At 36.8% G+C, this 18,895-nt stretch overlaps 2 protein-coding genes across 2 annotated transcripts; one reads left to right on the forward strand and one right to left on the reverse strand.

Annotated features, from left to right (window-relative positions):
- Positions 1-46: 46 nt before the first annotated feature.
- On the forward strand, positions 47-5,720 carry LOC123527237 (uncharacterized). Its single transcript, XM_045306578.2, has 2 exons — positions 47-208; positions 2,971-5,720. The coding sequence occupies exon 2, from the start codon at positions 2,977-2,979 to the stop codon at positions 4,777-4,779; it is 1,803 nt and encodes a 600-aa protein (XP_045162513.1). The 5' UTR covers positions 47-208; positions 2,971-2,976; the 3' UTR covers positions 4,780-5,720.
- A 2,103-nt stretch (positions 5,721-7,823) lies between these two features.
- LOC123527240 (ceramide-1-phosphate transfer protein-like) lies at positions 7,824-18,886 on the reverse strand. The gene is made up of 2 exons (XM_045306581.2): positions 18,702-18,886; positions 7,824-14,617 (listed from the first exon to the last, which is right to left on the reverse strand). Exons 1-2 carry the CDS (start codon positions 18,821-18,823, stop codon positions 14,107-14,109), a joined length of 633 nt encoding a protein of 210 aa, XP_045162516.1. The 5' UTR covers positions 18,824-18,886; the 3' UTR covers positions 7,824-14,106.
- Positions 18,887-18,895: the final 9 nt, after the last annotated feature.

Consider the following 18,895-nt stretch of genomic DNA (forward strand, 5'->3'; position numbering starts at 1 on the left):
ATCTAAAAATAAAAATACTACTGTATCTTATCACTTTGTAAGTAGAGTAAAATACACTTAGTCTATTTATATAAGAAAGTTCGCTAAACCGCATCATTGAACGCTGCTTTATATGTTTTAAACCTCGTTTAAGTTAAGATCAGGAAGTATATTTTTTATAGTGTTAACATTCTTGAAACAAAACGGGATTAATGTTGAAATTTTGAAGGTAAGACTTCATTTAAATTTAATTTTATTCAGCTGCTCTTTTTTTCATCTAAAGCTGTTGACTGGTTTAAGTAGCCGATGCCCGTTAGGATTATATCAGGCTTAGAATCCGCACATTAAGCTCAGTGGGTATAGAGCCCGCTCAGAAAGCTCCCAAGTATAGAGCCCGCTCAGAGAGCTCCCAAGTGTAGAGCCCGCTCAGTATGTTCCGTGTGTAGATTTCGCTCTGTAAGCTCAATGTGTAGAGCCCACTCAGTGAGGTCCATGCGTAGAGCCCGCTCAGTAAGCTGGGTGGATAGAGGGAATATAGAGCGCGCTCAGTAGGCTCATATTTTACATAGAGCGCGCTCAGTAAGCTCGTATTGTACATAGAGCGCGCTCAGTAAGCTCGTATTGTACATAGAGCGCGCTCAGTAAGCTCGTATTGTACATAGAGCGCGCTCAGTAGGCTCATATTTTACATAGAGCGCGCTCAGTAAGCTCGTATTGTACATAGAGCGCGCTCAGTAAGCTCGTATTGTACATAGAGCGCGCTCAGTAAGCTCGTATTGTACATAGAGCGCGCTCAGTAAGCTCGTATTGTACATAGAGCGCGCTCAGTAAGCTCATATTTTACATAGAGCGCGCTCAGTAAGCTCATATTGTAGAGCGCGCTCAGTAAGCTGGGTGGATAGAGGGAATATAGAGCGCGCTCAGTAAGCTGGGTGGATAGAGGGAATATAGAGCGCGCTCAGTAAGCTGGGTGGATAGAGGGAATATAGAGCCCGCTCAGTAAGCTGGGTGGATAGAGGGAATATAGAGCGCGCTCAGTAGGCTCATATTTTACATAGAGCGCGCTCAGTAGGCTCGTATTGTACATAGAGCGCGCTCAGTAAGCTCGTATTGTACATAGAGCGCGCTCAGTAAGCTCGTATTGTACATAGAGCGCGCTCAGTAGGCTCGTATTTTACATAGAGCGCGCTCAGTAAGCTCGTATTGTACATAGAGCGCGCTCAGTAAGCTCGTATTGTACATAGAGCGCGCTCAGTAAGCTCGTATTGTACATAGAGCGCGCTCAGTAAGCTCGTATTGTACATAGAGCGCGCTCAGTAGGCTCCTATTTTACATAGAGCGCGCTCAGTAAGCTCGTATTGTACATAGAGCGCGCTCAGTAAGCTCGTATTGTACATAGAGCGCGCTCAGTAAGCTCGTATTGTACATAGAGCGCGCTCAGTAAGCTCATATTGTACATAGAGCGCGCTCAGTAAGCTCATATTGTAGAGCGCGCTCAGTAATCTCACTGTAGAGCCCGCTCTGTAAGTTGGGTGGATAGAACCCGCTAGGTAAGCTAACTGGGAAGAACAAATTACTTCCGGGCGAGCCTAGTGTCCTCCGTGATGACTGACTAAGACTATTCGCCCATCCTCTGATCCATGCGAAGTTGTCAGTGGATAATACAAGAACAATGGTTTGGTTAACTAAACTGCTATATTTAGTGAACCTTTTGCCAATATCTTAAACATTACTGGTTTGTACGTTTCCTAAATTAAGCAAACATTTATATCAACATAACATGCCAAAATTTAGAAAAAAAGAAAACATTTGTTTTACTAACATATCCCTTTTTTTAAAATACATAAATACATACAAAAGTTGTCTTTTTTTGAAGACAGATGAATAACATTTAAAATGACATAGAGGTGGCCAACCCACATGACACATGAGCAAACTCTCTCGATTTAGGAAACATTTTTGCTTATATAATTTCCTTATTACTTAACTGATTTTGATAAAATGAGCCGCGCCACGAGAAAACCAACATAGTGGGTTTGCGACCAGCATGGATCCAGACCAGCCTGCGCATCCGCGCAGTCTGGTCAGGCTCCATGCTGTTCGATTTTAAAGCCTATTGGAATGGAAGAAACTGTTAGCGAACAGCATGGATCCTGACCAGACTGCGCGGATGCGCAGGCTGGTCTGGATCCATGCTGGTCGCACACCCACTATGTTGGTTTTCCCATGGCACGGCCCAAATAAAAAAAGAGTCGAAGACAGGAAATGGGTGCTTTCCTCGCCACAAAGCATCTGACAGAAAGTCTTGATATTTTTCTCAAACTACGGCGAAGTGTTTTTTTCAGGGACCAAATGTACACTTGAATTTGGGCGAAGTGTTTGAAGACAGTATATTGATTCAGTCTTGCAGACGTTTTGTGCAGAAGAAAGTGGCTGTTCTGTCTTCGACGGTTTTTATTTCATTAAAATCTATCAAGTAACAAAGAAATTACAAACAAAAATGTTACATGAATCGAGCGAAATTTGTTCAGTATATAACTAAAAATATTAAAAGGTAGACATGATATTGCAGTTCAGTGTTCAGACATATTAATCACTTCACATTTGTAGTGTCATTGAAACTTTAAAGGAATAATTTGTCTAATGGCACAATCATATGAACTGTCTTTGAATAATAACTATATATGCAAATATAATTAAATCATGAACTCTCTTTGAATAATAAATGAATGCAAATATAATTAAATCACAACGGGACACAGGCAGCAAGAAATTTTAACATTTTTAAGTTATAATAAAATTGATATATTGCGTCTACTAATGGTTTCTTATCTGATAAAACTTTTATATATAGCTAACATGCAGCAGTTTACAATGCCCGGCAATAATATGAATGTTGGTATTCTCAAATTGAATTGACGTGACAGGCTCCTTAATACTTCTATGCTTATAACTTGCATTAAAAACGATAATTCTCTCTCTCTCTTTAAGGAGAAAATGGCCAATTCGTGGAGAAATGCGACATCGCCACTTACTTCAACGATCGCAAAGGGTTCAGAAGAAGATCCGGAAAGAAATTTGAAATCGCCACTTTCTTCAACGATCGCAATGGGCTCAGAAGAAGATATAAAGTTGTTTTGCCAGCCATGTGACAGGTCCGGACCCAGATTTCCCGCATTTGGTTACTGTATCAACTGCAAGGAATATCTTTGCCAGAACTGCTTCAGCGGCCACAAGAAGGTTGCACCGCATACCAAGCATATCCTTTTGGATAAAGATGCAATGCCCATATCACAGATATCTCAAACAGCTGCAAATGTTGTTACTGGTGCTTCCGACGAGCTAACTACACCTTGCCCAGTACATAACGAAAATATGTTAACCTTTTATTGCTATCACCATAAATCTTTTATTTGCAGAAAGTGTAAGAATTCGGACCATACCAGTGCACATTGTGATGTTGCCTATATACCCGACTTATCTGAGCAAACTCTGAATGGGAAAGAATTTAGCGATACCGTAGAAAACTTGGAAGATATAATAAACCAAAGTGAAAAGTTAAAACTAGAGTATGAAATATTAGCGAAAGAATCAAATTCATCTTTGGAGAAAGCAATATCTGCCATGACGAATTTCAGACGAGAACTCAACAATAAGATGGATGAATTAGAAACTACATTTCTGAACGAAGCACAAAAAGTTTCACGTGATAATTTTACGGAGATGAGGAAAGTTGAGACGGCGCTAAATAAGGTGACCGAGTCTACAAAGTCATTGCTGGGATCTGTAAAAGTACTAAACAAAACAAAGAATGGAAAGAAACTCTTTATGAAGTTGAAATCCGCTAGGAAGGATATGCAAACCAATGCAAGTTTGTTAACAAATCTAGCGAAAAGCAAGGACAAAACCAAAAAAGAATACGCATTTAAAGCAAATGAAACGGTTGCAATAAGTTTTAATCAGGAGAAGGCGATCGGTAAACTAGTTCAGAAATCAGAGCTGTCTACATGTCCGTCAGAGATCTGCGTAAAGACACCAGAAGATCGTAACAATTGCTGGATTACCGGAATGACCCTTCTTTCCCCAGATAAGCTTATCTTGGCTGATTCTTCGAACAAATCAGTGAAGATGGCCGATGTGAACCGCAGAACGGTCACCGCTCAAATAAATGTTGATGGAGCACCTTGTGATGTAACAAAGGTTTCAAATGACGAGCTCGCTGTCACTCTGCCAGACGAAGGACAGATGAACTTTATATCTGTTATCTCAAACAAACTCGTTTTGAAACAATGTTTAAAGACAGAAGGAAAATTCTGTGGTATAAGCTACTGCTCTGGTAAAGGTTTTGCAGTGTGCTTTGACAACCCAGCAAAAGTAGGAATACTGGATATAAAAGGAAATCTGCGTTCAACAATCAAAGCAAATTCGAAAGGAAAAGATATATTCTCGGGACCAGACTACGTAAAAACTAATAGAGATTATATTTTTGTCTCTGACCGGGGCAAGAAGGCAGTAATTCGGCTGAATTGGAACGGTGAAGTAACCGGAGAGTATTCTAGTAATATGAGGTGCCCACAGGGACTTGCACTTTCGGTGGATGGGGCGGTATTTGTCTGTGATCACAGCTCAAATAGTGTGCGTGCAGTTTCTCCTGATTTCAGTAGCGGGACAGTTTTGATACCGGATATAAAACGTCCATGTGCCGTCTGTCTTTGTGACAAGAGTGGTCAGCTGTTTATCAGTAGACACACTCAAAACAAATCATACGACAACTGCGTGCAAATCTCCAAAATGACCTGACGAAAATCATTATTGCACCATATTTATCAGCGCTAATGCGACGGTAGTTTTTTCCATTTAGCCTGCTGGTGGCAAGTGATTCTGCCTTTGCGACCAGTGCAGGCCAAGATAAGCCTGCACATCCGTGCAAGCTGATCTTGGTCTGCACCGTTCACTGTTCAGTCAGTAATTTAGTACTGCCCATACGGAATGACAGACCAGTCGGTTTTAGACAATCAGCAGGGTACTAGTAAAGGTTAAACAGTTTTGATTTCCAGTTATGTCAGTTTGGAGGAAGCGTTGTACACAAAATACAAATGATTATTAATCAGCTTCTAAAATGTGCATCGAATAGGTTTTCGTAACAGATTATTACTCAAATTAGATAGCTTTTTTTAAATTAATGTAGCACCAGGTTTTAATATTCATAAGGTTTTAGAAATGGTTGACCACTCCAGTGTTGGGTAAGTTGACCCCTTTATCCCATATTACATGTATATTGTTGAATATCCTATTGCAGTGCTGGCTGTAGAATCAAATCATTGAAACGATTCTTTTGTGGCATAGAAACCAGCATAATTGGTTAAATTTAGTCTGTTCTTGAGAGGTATTAATGAAATGTATAGCATCCGCACGCCCCTATCGCCAGCTTAAACCGAATTTTATTACACCAAAGTATTTAACGGATGCTGTAATTCATGATGAGGCTACGCATTTATACAGTTACCCCAAAACATTTTTGTTCATCGACAGAAGTGTTTCAGTATCGTAACAGAAATATAGGATCCTTTTTCTATGAATTCTAAGTTTCATAGCCCGGCACGTAGTGGGAACTTAAGTACGTTACATGTGCCGGTAATTAAATATAACTGCTTAAAGTTGAAACCGAAACTGTATATGTATATCTAAAACTACTTTGAAAGAGAGATACTGATGTAGATAATAAAAAGCTTCAAAATTTTCTTCCTGTTCATATAATTGATACAAGTAATACCACGTCTATTGACCGAGAAAAACATATTATTAGGTCAATTGAAATACCGGATAATTGGGTTGTGTTAGTTTCTTTGTTGCCTACAACTTCATGCTTTGCATTGAGTGAATAGTTTTACACGCTAGGCTTCTTTTCCCGAAGCGTCTTATTTTTTTATCGAGTCAACCTTGATTTTGTTTTTAAAATAATGCGTGTTGCTGACTGCTAATTTCTTCCTTTCGTTCTGTCGCCCCTCCCCCTCGCCAAATTGCGTTTCTTTTTCGATGTATTGTTTTCTTTGACAACCCCGCCCCACCTCACAACTACGAAATTTTGCTTTCTTGTCTATTTCTCTCGCTCTTACTAGAAGGAAAAACAACAACAACAAAGTAATTTTAGTACTGCACAGTTCTGCCGTTTTGGCGGAACATCAAAACAAGCAAGATGCAAAATATCGTTTTTGCGGGGCCAGCAGATGGAATTTACTCATTTGTCGCGTTTTGTTATGCCCACCCAAACAAAACACAACAATATGTCACTTCTTTTTCGTTGTATTGTTGTCTTATTTAGTTTTAGGACGCATTTATTGGTGTGTGCACGTGTCTCTGGCTGTTTACGTATAATGGTGTTGTTTTTGTGTGGAAGCAGAACGAGACGGCAAAAAAAGGAGAGAAAAATAGCAATATGTCGTTCCGAAAAATTTAGCATTTGAACAAATAATACAGACTAAAGATAAGTTACATTTTCAGTAAAATATGAAGAGAAAAAACAAGTTTACACAGAAACAGACTCTGTAGATGCTATTTTAATTCCATGTTTTCTTAGAAGCATTAGGCGAAGTGAGTAAAATATCTTTAAATCAAAACAGGATCGTGACGGGAACTGCTGGTACTTGACCATAATTATTGAAGTTGTGCAACTTCTGAAAGCAGTTTAGATATATGTTCCACATATTCAATATCCGGTGACAATAGCTACATTCAAGCAAAACCCCTACCAAATTCAATCAAGACCAAGAATGCTTCAAGGAAACATCTTGTTTATGATGACATCTATATTAAAGTTAAAAGAACCCAAACAGTTTAATCGTGTTCAGTTCCAATGTCACTTGAGGAGTGACGAATTATACCCCCACAATACGGCCTTGTCACAGAAGTAAGCCAATGTCAAAGTCGAACCTCAAAATCAATAGGGGTCATCTGCTGGTCATGATCAACCTCCCTTTAAAGTTTCGTGATCCTGGACCTAAGCGTTCTCAAGTTATTGTCAGGAAACGATTTAACTGTTCCGGGTCACTGTGGCCATTGACCTACTGACCTCAAAATCAAAAGAATCATCTGCTGGTCATGACCAACCTTCCTATTAACTTTCATTATCCTAGGCCAAAGCTTTGTTCAGGGTCACTGTGACCTTGACCTTAACATCAATAGGGGTCATCTGCTGGTCATGACCAACCTCCCTATCAACTTTCATGATCCTAGGCCCAAGCGTTCTCAAGTTATCATCCGGAATCGTTTAACTGTTCCGGGTCATTGTAACCTTGACCCACTGACCTCAAAGTCGAACTTGACCTGCATTTTACACCTGTGTACCAAAATTTATGATCCTATGCCCAAGCATTCTCAAGTTATCATCCGGAAACCAAACCGTTTAACTGTTCCAGGTCATTGTGACCTTGACCTTTGACCTCAAAGTCGAACTTGACCTGTATTTTATGATGTTACACTTGTGTATCAAAATTTATGATCCATGCCCAAGCACTCCCAAGTTATCATCCAGAAACCGTTTAACTATTCTAGGCCATTGTGACCTTCACCTTTGACCTCAAAGTCGAACTTGACCTGCATTTTACAATGTTACACCTGTGTACCAAAAATTATTTAAATCTATCAAGCCTTTCAGGAGTTATTGTCTGGAAACCATGAAAACCAACGGAACAACCTACCGACAGATCGACAAGCTCACTCCTATAAACCCCCCCAAAAAACTTGGTTTTGTGGTGGTATAATAAGTTTGTGTATGCGGCTGGTTGTGTTGGGAGGGGGGGGGGGGGGTAGGGGGCGTCGGAGGGCAAAAATAATACGTTAAACAATTTGGTGTGAACTTTTTTATTCTGCTCTATCATAAACCATGCTTTTATAATAATCGTGAAACAATTAAGTATTTTCACAGAAAATACTGCATACAATGTTAATATGTGTATAACTGACATGAAAAAAAAAAAGAGGTTGCAGCTTCATACTTGTATGCATAGAAGTTCGTTCTTATTTTGACCAATGCCTAAAGAGTCAGTATTCACAGCATTATACATTTAAATCTCAGATGTCTTAAACCTGTAACTCAAATCATTTCTAGGCATCAGAGTGAGCAACCTGATTATATCTTCAAGAATTCTGATTAGACACTTTTTATTAATTTAAGGCAGAGCGAGCAACCTGATTATATCTTCAAGAATTCTGATTAGACACTTTTTATTAATTTAAGGCAGAGCGAGCAACCTGATTATATCTTCAAGAATTCTGATTTGACACTTTTTATTAATTTAAGGCAGAGCGAGCAACCTGATTATATCTTCAAGAATTCTGATTAGACACTTTTTATTAATTTAAGGCAGAGCGAGCAACCTGATTATATCTTCAAGAATTCTGATTAGCCACTTTTTATTAATTTAAGGCAGAGCGAGCAACCTGATTATATCTTCAAGAATTCTGATTAGACACCTTTTATTAATTTTAGGCAGAGCGAGCAGCCTGATTATATCTTCAAGAACTCTAATTAGACACTTTTTACTAATTTTAGGCAGAGCGAGCAACCAGTTAAATTAGGTAGAGCGAACAATCTGATTAAATTATCGAGAATTCTGATTAGACACCTTTTCCTAATTTTAGGCAGAGCCAACAACCTAAATAATTCATCAAGAATTCAGATTAGAGACTCTTCACTAATTTTAGGCCGAGCAAGCAACCTGATTAAATTATCAAGAATTCCGAGCAGACCCTTTTTACTTATATTAGGCAGAGAGCGCAACCTGATTAAATTATCAAGAATTCCGAGCAGACCCTTTTTACTTATATTAGGCAGAGAGCGCAACCTGATTAAATTATCAAGAATTCCAAGCAGACCCTTTTTACTTATATTAGGCAGAGAGCGCAACCTGATTAAATTATCAAGAATTCCGAGCAGACCCTTTTTACTTATATTAGGCAGAGAGCGCAACCTGATTAAATTATCAAGAATTCCGAGCAGACCCTTTTTACTTAGGTACCGGTATATTAGGCAGAGAGCGCAACCTGATTAAATTATCAAGAATTCCGAGCAGACCCTTTTTACTTATATTAGGCAGAGAACGCAACCTGATTAAATTATCAAGATTTCTGAGTTGACACTTTTTACCTATATTTGACAGAGCGAGCAACCTGATTAAATTATCAAGAATTCCGAGTTGACACTTTGTACTTATATCGCGCAACCTGATTAAATTATCAAGAATTCCGAGTTGACACTTTTTTCTATGCATAGATTTTCTATAGGCAGGCATATACATACAAGTATGAAATCGTTTACATATTCTGCATATTTGAACAACTTCTATCAAACAAAAAGTTTATTGTGTTAAGGTAGTTCTGCACATTTGATTAACTGAAAGTGACCACATAACATTATTTATCTGGAAAACATAGCATAATACCTGGTAGCCGTTTTTCAGGTTGCAAAAAAGTTGCTCAGATATATTATATCCGGGGTATTAAATGTTAAACAAACAGTGCTATGGTCTTTCTTAAGGTTACTTTTGATACTAGATGGGGTTTGATGTAAAACAATTCAAAATAATAGCATAAATTAAGCAGCAATGTAAGTCACTCCATTGATATTTGGGGAGTTGGACCTATACACATTTTCTTTGGCAAAATCATTGAAAATAGGTAAATCTACAACTATGAAAAGTTTCGTTTAAATCTACATAACGAAACTTTTTCGGTATGTGAAAAATGTCATTTGAAGTGAAAAATATAATACAGCAAGTAAAATACCAAAACTGACTGGTTTTGAAATCAGTCTAACAAAGCTATTTCTTTTAATGGCTCAATTTCCTTCAGAAACAATGATGCTTTGAAAACTATGGTTTAATAAAATTCTTCATTGTAGAACGATATTTGTTTCAAATGTATAGAAGTAACTTAATTAAGCAGAATGAAATTTGCAAAAATGCAGGCAGGTTAAAAAGAATTTGAAACTTAATCAATTACACTGAAGCATCAACAAAACAACATGCAGACACTACTTTAATATCCTGGTCAAAAACATTTGCTCTAAAGAAGTTTACTGTACTGTTGTCTCGAATTAACTTTTTGTTGGGCTATTTTTGTTGTACAGCAAATAGGTATTGATACTGTTAGAGGTTATACAGTGAAATGGATATGTACCGAATTATACATTGTGACTAGGCAAAATACTACTACAAGCCCAAATTAATCTGAAGTAGGAAGTTAATTTTTTTTACATTAACATTCTTCATTTGATCACAAAATTAATGGTTTCTTTGTGCAGTGGAGCTGTTAACTGACTAAGTGATCATATCTGATGAAACTCTGACAACTAATTTCACACAAATATTTAACCCTTACCCTGCTAGATTTCTAAAATGGACTGGTCCATTATTCAATTTGGGCAGTACCACTTATTATTCAAAGGGAATTTTACTGAAAATTTACTGACTGAATAGCGAACAGTGCAGACCATGATCAGCCAGCTGATCTTGGTCTGCACTGGTTGCAAAGGCAAAATGACTTGCCGCCAGCAGGCTAAAGGTTAAAGAAAATATAAAATATATAACTGTTTAAGAAAAACATTAAATTCAATCATTCACACCAAATTCTAGAGCTAATTAAAAAATTAGTCCTCCTGAAAGGATCAATCAGAAAAGGTAAAATAACAAATATTAAATGTCAGTGTGTGTAAACCAGCGTTAGGGCTTTGCGACTAGCAAGGTTCCAGATCTGTGCACACCCCTTATGTTCATTTAGATCCACATCCATAATATTCGTTAATCAGTTTCTGCACTTGTATATAGCTGATTAGCAAACAGTATGGATCCGGATCAGACTGCAAGGATGTACATGCTGCTCTGAATCCATACTGGTCGCTAAGTTGGTTCTAAGGGGAGCGGTGGTCTAGTGGTTAAGGTGTTGGCCGCTCAACCTGGGGGTCATGGGTTCGAGCCCCAATGGGGTCATGACCATGACTTCTCATAAGACATCAGTACTGGGTTTTCCCAGGAAGCGGACTCGAGAGTGGTTCAAATACAAGCTTAAAGCTTTCATCACAATTGCGCTAAAATAAATTAGTATAAACTAAACTAAGTTGGTTTTTGCACAACGGCACTCAAAATGAAAATTGAAATCTAAAACAAGCAATGAAAAAATATCACAGAAGTTATATCATCAAGACAGATTCAACATAAAATGTAAATAACTGGTAAAAAGCAACAATTTCTCCCTTGTAAACCTGTGTATAAACTAGAGATGCTTTTGAGAAAAGTGCATGTCTCCCACAACTGCCCCTATGAAAAATGTCTAGTGTCTCTAGATGGCTTGGATGAGTGGATCCAATTAGATGGTCTGGACGAGTGGATCCAATCAGTAATTCAAGGGCCATAAATCAAAAAAGCCCGGGCAGATTTGGCTAGTTATCAAACTTGGCTAAGGTCTTATGGCTAAACACATTTTGTTCAAGTTTGGTGAAGTTCGGATGAGAAATGTTCGACTTAGAGAGCGGACAAGAGTAAAAAGGCAGATTTTTTCAGTAATTCAAGGGCCGTAACTCCAAAATGCCTGGACCGATTTGGCTAGTTATTGAACTTGGCCGAGGTCTCATGGTCAAACATATTTTGTTAAAGTTTGGTGAAGATCGGATGAGAAATGTTCGACTTAGAGTGCGGACAAGAGTAAAAAGGCCGATTTTTGGTTATTCAAGGGCCATAACTCCAAGACGCCTGGACCGATTTGGCTAGTTATCGAACTTGGCCGAGGTCTCATGATCAAACACATTTTGTTCAAGTTTGGTGAAAATAGGATGAGAAATGTTCGACTTAGAGTGCGGACAAGCTTTGTGACAGACAGACACACACACACATACACAGACTGGAGTAAATCAACATGTCTCCCACACCACTGTGTGGTGGGAGACATAATAAAGCAAGAAACAAGTATTATGTATCACTGAATTTAAGAGGCCCTTCCATACAATACTCCCCATACATATTTCTACAAAAAGAAATTACTAACCATGACCATCATAGGTATTTCCAAGGACATTCCACATCCTTGTAGATCTCAATGATATCAAGACAAGAAGTGTAATTTAGAAAATAAAAAAAAAAAAATTTTGGCAGAAGAAATAAAAAAATAAATCTGTTTATTTTCACCATCTAAAACAAGTCTTCAAAAAAACAATTTCCTTTTGAAAATCACTTATCCAAAACTTATTAATGTACACAGTTTCTCTACTTTATGGTACAAGGACATTTATATGCAATAAATAACAGTATTTTTGCATTTACATGTGGATATCAATAAAAGTCAGTTTTGAGACCTTAATCTTACATCTGATTTGTATTAATATCCACATGTAAATTTATGCAAAAATGCTGTAATACAAAGTACAAAAATATGTATATACATGTAAGTATTCATGCCATTTATTTCACATGTGAAACAATCACTGTGTGTGATATTTTTCAATCTTTCGTATTTGAAAATACACTGATGAAGGTAGGAAGTAAATGCCGAACTTTTTTCACAAGTAAGTTACTTCAGTGAAAAATTAACCAACAGACCTGAAATTTCAGTACTGATTTTTTTTTAACAATTATCAATAATTAAAAAAGTAAAAAAATATGTAGACCTGGGCCCATACTGTAAAATCATTAAATTTCGTGGGTATGAAATTTCGTGGTTTTGGTCAAAACGGCAATTTCGTGGGGATATGAATTCCTGAATTTCAACTTTTGAACATAAAATGAATGGGAAATTTGTTTGTTGGGATTAAATTTAATGGTTTGACTCAACCACAAAAATTAGACCCCTATGAATATTAATGATTTCACAGTATGCATCAAGATTTTAAGTCTGAAACTTTGACTCTAGGCAAATTTGCCATTCTTAAGTCCAAGTTTCAGAAGTTACACTTCGATGAATACAGGCCCTGAATTGTAAGACTGATAAATATGTCCATTTACTGTCTGGTTCTTTAACATTATGCAAATATAACAGAGTTATATCATACATGTTATCAAGTTCATGTAAAATGTAAGTCATAAATTAGCAGCGTTTGAAACTATTACTACCGGTAGTCTGGGTTATTAAGTTCCTAAGTTAGAAGTACATTTGTACCAAATTTAGTTAGCAGAAGCAGTGTTTTTAAGTTGGACATGTTCTGCGTCACTTGAAAGGCTGTGAAAGCATTGATGTTTGTGGGTGACTTATTTTTTCACAAATGAGACAATCTACAAAATTCAATTCGATCTAACAAGTAATGTTCCCATTCATTTTATGTTTAGAATTTGAAATCCACAAAGTCTTATCTCCATAAAATACTGTTTCTGCAGAAACAGTTAATTTGTGTCTATCAATTTAAACGACTTCACTGAAGCACTAACCTATTCAAACTGACTAGGCATCTTACACAGATTAGTGAATTTTTCCATCACTTTTTATTCCATTACCCTAATAAGTTAGAAGCTACATATTTGAACTCTGCAGAACTGTCACATCAAAAAACTTGTGGCTGTGCTTTATTTTCATAGCAAATACTAGAAACAGTGATGCTATTTTTTTTAACAAAACTGTTTTTGACACAGCCAAAATGTCTTTCTTATTTCAAAACTTCAATACAACACACAGGAAAAAATATATAGAAACTTATTTAGATATATACCGTATCTATAAACTGTTCCTTGTATCTAGACCACACTTATATAATACTTCCTTGTAAAAGGTGCTTTCTATTAATGCACATTAAATACTAGTATCTTTCAGGCCTTATGTATTAACTGGTGATATGAAAAAAAAATCAATACACTATTTGAGATCTTGGATAGGAAATACATGCTTATACATTGTATAATTTACTCCAAATATATCCTAACTGCCAATAAAACATGTAACTACTGATGCTTATTCTGTAATTCACTCTCACTCAAATTGTAATCTATTTAGATATTGAAAAAATCACACTTCTAATAAAACACACAGTAGACGGAAACTACGCAGTTTTAACTCAAAGTCTTTACCTTTCACATAAAACATTGCAAACTATATCATGTACATTGCAATAATAACTTAGTTGAGATATCATTTTCAGGCTAAATAAAAGATTTATGGTAGATCTAAAAGTTTGTTATCTGCATATAATTTTTCGACGACATTGAATATTTTCATGCCGAGAGAGCCTGTTTCTCCAAGAAGTTTTTCTGTCTCCTTAACATCGTGTACTTTCAGTTTCTCCATAAAGTGTTTGCGGGACGGTATGGTGTAAACTGCCACATCTACCCCTTTCCTGACTATCCATGGATGGTGTTTCGATAAGGTACGATAGTAGCTTTTTGAACAGACGCCTGAGAGTTTGGCGTGTTCATCGGATTCCTTTACAGCTAGAAGGAAGTCTGCCACAAATTCGAGCGCTCTGTGCAACCTGAGTAGAGTTCTTGATCCTGAAGCCTTTTTCTTGTTATTTGTTGTGTTTGTGTCAATTTCATACTTCATCATGCTCTGTATTGTTTTAAAGTGATCACCACTGTCCGATTTGCGGTACTCTCTCAAAATACCAATCTTCTCAACTACATCTGAATTAACAAATCCAAAAACTGTTCCCATCAGCCGTAGCAACCTGCAAATAAATAAAAGCCCCACAATAATTTTGTAATTATCGAAAATATTAATCTTTGTGATTATCACAGCCCAAATTAAATTACTAACATGGCAATATTTTATAGCACTCAAGTGGTCCGTTTGATTCTGAAGTCCAAACACCCTGAAAGTTTAAATGTTTGCAGCTTTCTTTTATTTCAGTTGGCAGTAAATGGCCTATTAAATAAATTAGTACAGCTATTGAATTATATGGTAACAGATAAGCCCAGATATCAAGACCAATAGTGGTCCCCTGACCCGAGGACAGTAGATTATCAGGGGGACCAGTAAATCCTGAAAGCTGTCAAGTCCTGTGAACCATCAAAGATTTAATCTTAAGTAACTTGCATATTAAAAAGACTTGATAGTTCAAGCGCTGAAATTTTTAATAATCAAAGCAATCTATAAGTTACAATACAAAAAATGCATTGTAGAAAGATACAATGTTGTTTGTATGAATGTACATTTATGAAAAACATGTTTTCGTTATTCAAATTTATATTGTTGGTAGACTGTGGGGACCATGTACTTAATTATTTGCAGGCAATACTATATTTTAAAAGCTGGTGGTCATTTTGTTCATTAGGAAAAAATAGTATCTATCTTGTATCACTGATAAGCCTCTGTTTAATGATTTTCTGAAGAATATCATTTTGTGTAAAGGCTAAAAACAAGACATAATCACAAAGGAATTTGAGTAGTCTAGAATAAATTCCTGTATATTTGTTCAATTTTCTTTCACTGCTTCTTCATAGTCCCTGCTGTCTGCTGAAGTCATAGTCGTTTGCTTATTTGCTCTTACTAGCACAGGGTGAAGACCAATAGTATTTTACTTTCTTAGTGCTGAGTCTTTTTAGTTTTTTAATTACCTCTAACATTTATCTTAGTATTCTTACCAGCAATATTTGATTTCTCATTAAACAACATTCCCACACCTGTAGGATGATTCTGGGCTCTGGTGGAAGGGCTAAAGCCCTTTTTAAGCCCCTCTTGTTCTGAAATTGCTGCTACACAGCTAAATTTGTTTCATCACAGTTTATTTATTAAAATGGTGACAGATCTGCTCAGTGTTTTAGTGTCTTATTTTGTATGGAATTTCTCCCTGCCAGTGCTTATCTAACCTTACTTTAAAGTCATTAACAGTTTCAGCATCTACAACATGTTGTGGTAAGTCATTCCATGGTTTAATAACTCGATGTGAAAACTGGTTAAAGCATTTTACTGTTAAGAAAACAAAGACAGTCATTAAAAAATCCAAAAAAGTCATAATATACTAGTCAGACTTACTTGCTTTAAATTAAGAAATTAAACATTAATATTAATGTAGAAACTTCAAATGGGTTGAATTTAATCCATATTTTTAAATAAGAGACTTAAATCTTCCAAAATATGATGTGACAGGTGGGAGGAGATGTCTACCCTGACTACAGTTTCAATAAACAGCAGACTGCCAATGACACTAAATTGCCAAAACAGAACACAAAATATACATTCATAAAATGTCAGCGAGGCAAGTTTATGCTTTAATGTCAACATAAATTCATTAGGCCACATTTAAAAGTCTTTGTTTGCTGTCTCCCGACCCTACTTTTTAATGTTGGGTAGGTAGGTAGGCAATTTTTTTTTTTTCCGTGGGGGATTATACTATTACCAGTAGATAGAGTATTATGATCATTTTTTACAGAATATTTTCATCTGTAAAAGTAAGACAAATCTGTATCTGTTGTATAAAAGGATGAAATTAAATAATACAGTTTAAACATTCTTACTTATTACTTTGCTTACTTGAAATATATGCAGCACTTGTCATATCGCGACTTAAAAAAAAGTTGACCGGACAAACAAACATATTTTTAATTTTGGCCTTATCAGAGATGTAATCACAGACTTCCGGAAAGTCGTCGGTCCAACGGACATGACCGGAAAATTTTGATGCGGTCCGCGGTTTCTCAATCCAGGGGTTTTTTTTACGACTGGGGGAAGAGGCCCCAGCCTGTCACTGGGGGAAGAAAATAGCGCGCGACGAGCAGTTTTGGGGAATTTTTTCACTCAGGGGGGAATTTACAATTATGCATAATAAACACTTTAAACTATGTTTTTATTACATATTCTTGCAATTTTTAGCAACTATACACACTGTCACTTAGCAATAGATGGACTTGCACTAATGTTCACTTATCATTGTAACAAGGTGGGTGGGGAGAGTTGAAATGCTCAAATCATTGAATATTTAAAGGTCACATGCTTTTATTCACAAAAAATGCTTTAAAATAAGAGTTGCTTTCGCAAGAGTCATCATATTATTATTAAATGCATACTTTTGTTGGCTTTTTATTTCAATTGTACTAGAAAATCTTGTAAGAAAGGATAAAAAAGTCCGAAAATCACGATCGCGAAAACGTGTGACAAATATGAAAAAACGAAAGCAAACATTAAAAATTCTTGATAAAATACTCGTTTTAAATTTCATCTTTTCACCAGAACTATTCCATACTTATAATATCTGATTACTTAAAACATTTATATTTTATTTTGCTCTAGCAAAATACCTCGGCAAAGATAATAAATTTGCGTAACGGCCGACCGGCTTATTTAATCGAATCAAGCACATAAAATAATTACTTTAAATTAACAACACATATTACACAATACAGCATAAGCTGTTACCGCTAATTAACAAGAGGTATAAACACAATAATCTGACGCTGCATTGTTTATCAATCATCTATATTACATACTGATGATAACCACGTGTCAGTCGGCGCGTGGCGTGATTGACATCTGTCAGTAGCTAATTAACATACGACGCTCCGCCTACTGTCATACTTACGCTGGTGTCGACAAACAGTATGAAGTTCACTGGGATTTTGATTGACAAGGGGCAGAGCTTTCGAACTCGTTACGCATCAAAGAGTATTACCGCGAGACAAGCAGACGCCCACGGCATATTATGTGCGGGTCAGATACGAGTTTTTATCGATTTTCGCTGGTCAAAACCGGAACCTCGGGTCCACTGAACGCTCTTCAAACATTTTTCTACTATTTCTAAAGGTTTCCACGCCCATTGAAAATTGTGAAAGACCGTCTGCAATTGTGAACGGGTCCGATATTCGGTCGGGAAAATCGCTGGGAGTAATCTCCATTGCTTTGTTTACGATTTTGGAGGGGGGAATTTCGGACGTAGGGGAATTTCGACTGCGGTAGGGGAAATCCTTGGCTGTGGGGGAAATCCTCGGCTGGGGGACGAGGCCGATATTCGGCCTCTGCTATAGAATAAAAAAAACCCCTGCAATCCGACTGTCCGGCATTTATTGTACCCCGAGAACCGCAACATCTCGGACAACATATCAAAATGGCGTCACTAACATAATTATGCCGGGGCAGAACTGGGAAAGCATCGTAAATTAACGCCTAATAATCTTAGTGAAAGGAAACAAATGTACGAAAATAAAAGGGTTGACCGAACATTTAACGAGAAATGGACTAAAAATCACCCCTGGCTTGTATATGATGGAGAAGAGCAACGTATGCGGTACAGTGACATTTTCTCCGGTTCGGCATATTTTTTTTCGGTCCGGCAGATTTTTAGGCATTGCTGGACCAAATGTCCTGCCAGTTTTTCCAACTTTCCTGAAGTCTGTAATCATTACAAATACTTTGTACATATGCCAGAAAACGCTCCCAACAGATTTCATTGGGGATTTCCTAACAGAAATATACAGAATAAGTTTGGACGTGACGGAGACAGCGACAAGTCAAAAGTTATCACGCTGTCCTGAAATGTCCTATTATTTGGACTAGTGAAATGTCAAGATCTGACTTTGCATAAATAATCAACTAAGTTAAGAAAACAAATATACTGTTAGTAACTGAAACATTACAGTCGTCATACAAACGGATGAAAAAATCTGTTTTAACATTCTATGATGATATTACGTTTACTGTTTCGCAAAATTAATCAAAACCGGTTTTGAATAAATAATTAAATTTTTAATACTCGCGAAAACACATTACAAACTAGGGTTCCGAACGCTTTAAACATTTGAACCAGTAATCATTCTTACTTTGAAATCTCATCATAAGCGTGCACATAATTATCCAAACATATTATGCCTGATTCGTCGTAGCAAGCGTACAATAGATCGTACAATCTTTGGAGATCAAAATGGTCCGATTCTGACGCCATTTTGGACTGAATGCTACTTTCGGTTTTAATTTGGTTAAAATAATAATGAGCAAAGGCAAAGCTTTTAATAGA

The sequence above is a fragment of the Mercenaria mercenaria genome, chromosome 14, assembly GCF_021730395.1.
Source record: "Mercenaria mercenaria strain notata chromosome 14, MADL_Memer_1, whole genome shotgun sequence".
Taxonomy (NCBI): Eukaryota; Metazoa; Mollusca; class Bivalvia; order Venerida; family Veneridae; genus Mercenaria; species Mercenaria mercenaria.